This window comes from Dendrobium catenatum, unplaced genomic scaffold (assembly GCF_001605985.2).
Source record: "Dendrobium catenatum unplaced genomic scaffold, ASM160598v2 fragScaff_scaffold_1349, whole genome shotgun sequence".
Lineage (NCBI taxonomy): Eukaryota > Viridiplantae > Streptophyta > Magnoliopsida > Asparagales > Orchidaceae > Dendrobium > Dendrobium catenatum.
Window position 1 is genome coordinate 79,769 of NW_021319811.1, and position 4,867 is coordinate 84,635.

At 33.0% G+C, this 4,867-nt stretch overlaps 1 protein-coding gene across 1 annotated transcript; it reads left to right on the forward strand.

Moving 5' to 3' along the window:
• Positions 1–736: 736 nt before the first annotated feature.
• Positions 737–4,194, forward strand: LOC110101278 (heavy metal-associated isoprenylated plant protein 3). The gene is made up of 5 exons (XM_020829111.2): positions 737–868; positions 956–1,163; positions 1,844–2,112; positions 2,936–3,023; positions 3,463–4,194. Exons 1-5 carry the CDS (start codon positions 860–862, stop codon positions 3,936–3,938), a joined length of 1,050 nt encoding a protein of 349 aa, XP_020684770.1. The 5' UTR covers positions 737–859; the 3' UTR covers positions 3,939–4,194.
• The last annotated feature ends 673 nt before the right edge of the window (positions 4,195–4,867 follow it).

The following is a 4,867-nucleotide window of genomic DNA, read 5'->3' on the forward strand; positions in this document are numbered from 1 at the left end:
AACTTATAATCGAACTGAACGTCTCAAAAAGATGAACTCAACGACACCAAAATCGGTCCATCCCGAGCCCAAATGAGTCCAAATCGGGAACCTGAACCACATTTGGAAGGATCAAAGCATTATTTGGATGACCAAATACAAAATTTTACTTTGAATTATGTCCTCATTTTATTTTTTTAAATATTAATATATTTATATGAAAATTTTATCCACCCTAAAATAAAAGACCGATTCCGCCCCCTCATTGCTAGCAACCTATCCTGAACCCATCATCCTATAACCATTAACCACCCTTTAGTCTATCCACATCGGACCAACCTCCATCATGCTCCCACACCTATCGCAATCTCCATTGTTGGCAGCCTCCCTCACAGCCCTTCTCTCATCAGTCAATAATTTTTCTCTTATAAAATAAATGAGTAATTTAAATTTAAATTTAAATTCAACCGATTACTAAAAGTTCAAATTCAAATCAGAAATGATTCCCACGTTGAAAAAAAAAAGCGGGGTAAAATATTATGATCAAAATTTCGTTACATTGGCTTAGAAATTTGTGATTTGTCAATTTTTTTATAAGATTATATATTTGATAATATATATTTTATTATATTTAAATTTATCTTAAAATTATATTTATATGTTTATTTCATATATATTATATAAATATAATGCATCTTTTTTTTTTCTTTTTAAGTCACTCAAAAAATTAAAAAAAAAAATAACATTAAAAATTTATGGGAAAAATTTAGAGCCCTAGAATTTTCCACACAACTGCCTGTTGCCTATTTATAGGCGACCATTTCTATATTTCAGTTATTCGCATAGATCGATAGAGAGCGAGCGAGAAGAAAGGGAAGACATGGGAGAGGTAAGAGAGATCCTCGCATGAGGATTTTGGTTTCAAAATCTTTGAATTTTGTTTGTTTGATTCGAGTTTCCGATTTCTCCTTTGCAGAATAAAGGAAAGGGAGATGAGAAGGAGAAGAAGCCGATTGAAAATCAGAAGGATAAGAATGGAGGCGGTAGCGAGAAGAAGAAGGAAGGTGGCGGAGGAGGAGGGGCGGAGAAGAAGGAAGAAGGGCCGCCTAAAGTCGTTCTTAAGGTCGACATGCATTGCGAGGGCTGCGCATCAAAGATCAAGCGCTGGGCCAAAGGATTTGAAGGTAAATCCCCTCTTATGTGACTTCCTATCTCATTGATCTAAGCATCGTACTATGGATCCTGGTGTTCGTGTTTCCCGTAGATTGTTAACCCTCTTTCAAAATTATTTAAGAGAATGAATCGGATGGGAAATTTCCGATTCGATTTATCTATTTGCTCTATTCACTCCTTCAATTTTGTAGTTTAATTTAGGAATTAGTTTCATAATAAAGGGAATTGAAGAATTATGCTTTGATTCTGCTTATTTAAAATAATAAAAAAAAAAGAATTACATGGTTTCGCTTCAATCTATCTCCGTTGTATTTTCCCAAAAGCCGAAACAACTTTTCCCCATCACGTAGGTCTTTTCTTCCCCAAATCTGGTACACTTTATTCTTCGGCGATGATTACTTAGGGTTTTATTTATATAATTCTTTTATTTTTTTATTACATCTAAAGTAAATAAATATCATCTAAATTTATTGTTATTGCGGACTTGCGGTGAAAAAAAATATATCGCAAATCGAAAACTCGGCCAAAATAAGTTTCCCAGATTTTTTAAAGCAGGAAATTAAGGGCCGCGTGTTCAAGCTTCCACGATCTGGCATCCAACCAACTAATTTGCTGGTGTTTTTTTTTTTTGTAACATTCGATTTATTCTTTTTGTTGTTTTATTTATTTATTTTTCCTAATTTTGGTTTAGGAGTGGAGGGCGTAACGCTGGATATGGCGAACAACAAACTGACAGTTATTGGGAGTGCGGATCCCTGGAAGCTTCGAGAGCATCTAGAGGCTAAGACTCGTAAGAAGGTTGAAATCGTGTCGCCAGTAAATCCACCAAAGAAAGAATCCGGCGACGGCAAGAAGGCTGCCGCCACCGACGGCAAGAAGCCGGCCGACGGACAGAAGAAGTCCGAAGCCGCCGGAGACTCTAAGGACAAGCAGAAGCCCGCCGATAAGAAATCCAAGGAGGTCAGCCACCAATTTTGATACGTTTTCTTCTCTTTGTCCTGCTTTAAATGCTTAAGACAATAAAATCATAATGGATAAATATAAATAACAGTCGTGAACTAAATTATATTAATTATCATTAATTTATTATTAACATTAAAAGATGGGGTAAATAGTTATATTTTTTATCAAAATTTCTCAGCTTTTCTGTCAACAAAATACGCCGGAGAAGACAAATAATAAACCCTTTAAAAACGACGTTGACAATGTGGCAATATTCTGTGTAGGGTAAATTTGTCAATTCATTTGACCTGCATCGTTATTATATAACCTACAAAATTTTTCAAAGATTAGAGTAATTTTTAAATATAATAATTAAATAATAAGACTACATTAAAATAAATTCTTATTATAAATACTTTATTTTTTAAATATTTATATATTAATAATCTTAATACATGAATTTAATTAAATTATAAAATAATATAAATATTATTATACATTCATAAATATCGTCATGTTTTTGTACAGATTTTTTAGCCAAATAAGATCAATAATTTAGTGCGCTTCTATGATAATACATATTAAATTTACGGCCTGTTTGGAAACGTTTTTTTTTTATTTCCTTGTTTTTTTAATTTATGATGAAAAAATATTTTTTGAAATAAGAATTATTTATGTGATAGCTTAAGAAAGTAAATATTTGATATATTTATCCTTTTAATATTTTATGAACAAATAGTGTGAATGTATGTATGTGTTGTATTATTCGTATAAAAATAAACAATTTTCGTGTGCGAGAAAATAATTTTTTTATTTATTTTTGTCGCTGTTGCTATATTAGCCGGTGGCGTCTACTGTGGTGCTCAGGATACGTCTTCACTGCGATGGCTGCATTCAAAGAATTAAAAAGACCATTTTCAAGATCAAAGGTAAACACACCATGCTATTTAATTAAATTCTTTATTAATAATTTTCTTTAGTGTTAATTGCGAATTTATTTGCAAAAATTAAATGCTTTTTTTGAAGGGTTTTTTTGTTGACCGTCAGATTAGTACTCTTAGATTATCAGACAGCACAGAATCATTTCAGAGCTTACGCAGAAATCTGAAAATGTGTCGGAGATTCGGCTGCTTTTTGCATATCATTTTTTTTATTAATTAATGCTTAATTTTGATAGTACTGTTTATGATTCAAAGAAAGTCAATGAATACTTTAAAAAAAATATATGCTAAAATTGTTATCTTATTTTCTAAAATTTGAATTTTTTTATTAAAATCCCAAAATGTTCTAAAATTTCTGCTTCTGCAAATATATGTTTGATATTTATGTAAAGACCCATCAATATTCCTTAATTTCATTCACGTGCAGGGGTGCAAGATGTGAGCGTCGACGCTCAAAAGGATTTGGTGACGGTGAAAGGGACCATGGACGTGAACTCGCTGCCATCGTACCTCAAGGACAAGCTCAATCGCGGAGTCGAGATTGTCTCGGCGACCACCGGCGCCGGCGGCGGCGGTGGTGGAAGCGAGAAGAAGGAGAAACCCGCTGCCGCAGCCAGTGGAGGTGCAGGCGGTGGCGAAAAGAAGGAGAAGGGCGGCGGCGGCGGCGGCGGTGGTGAGAAGAAGGGTAATGGCGGAGGAGGAGGCGGTGAGAAGAAGGGTAAAGACGGAGGAGATGGTGGGAAGAAGGAAGAGCCGGCGTCGGCGACAGCGTCGGCGGCGCCGCCGGTAGTCGAGGCGAACAGGATGGAATATTACGGTGGGCCGTACGGGTACAGGGCGGAGATGTTGCACGCTCCGCAGCTCTTCAGCGACGAAAACCCAAACGCCTGCTCGGTTATGTGATGCCTGCGGCGCATCTTTGGTTATCTTAAGTGATGCCAGCCAGCGTTTTATTAGCTATTATGGTAGTAAAATAGGGTTTATTGTTGTAGATAATGATAGAAATGTAGCGTTTGAGACTGAGCGTGAAAAGGCAAAGCTAAAAAATGACGGTTGTCGGTCGAGTTGAGAGTGTCTGTCCGCTACTTTTTAGAGTTGGTTTATTCAATTTTGTTAAATAATATATTTAGTACTTTAATGGATAATGCTCTTAGAGTTATAAGTTAACGTGCATTTCAAATAAAAATTTAATATTTATTTAAATAAGATTAGCTTGGATTCATTAAATTATACCGTTGATTAAATTTTGATAAAAATTAAAAATATAATTTGAACATTATTTCGTTTATATGTTCTTTTATTTTTAATAAATAATTCAGTAAGAATTTAATAAAATTATTTTTAATTTTTACATCTTTTAAACTATGCATATTATTTGAATTTTAATAAGATGAGAATATTAAAAAATTTATGAAGCAATTTAAATAAAACTTAATGAGTTATTTCAATTTCGATTCAAACTTGTAATTCAATTATGTTGAGTAACTAAGTATTATATTTAATTTATTAGTATTAAATATACTTAATTAAAATTTAATTAGCGCTCGAATTTATTAACGTTTTAATAAAAAAAAGTTGAAGAATTTTTAAAACTTTAATTATTTTTAAAATCGGTTTATGTTTGATTAGAAAATAATTAGACGGTTTTTATTGAGATAGTATTAAGCAAAGACAGTTCATTTGTCATCCCAAATCCTCTATAGTGCTTTTACAATCCTAGCATTCGTATAACTTTTATCATATTATTAATTATTTATATTATATTTATTCCAATTTTTATTAAAAAAACTGAAATCTAAATTCACCAAAACTTTACGATTATAGTCTTTATA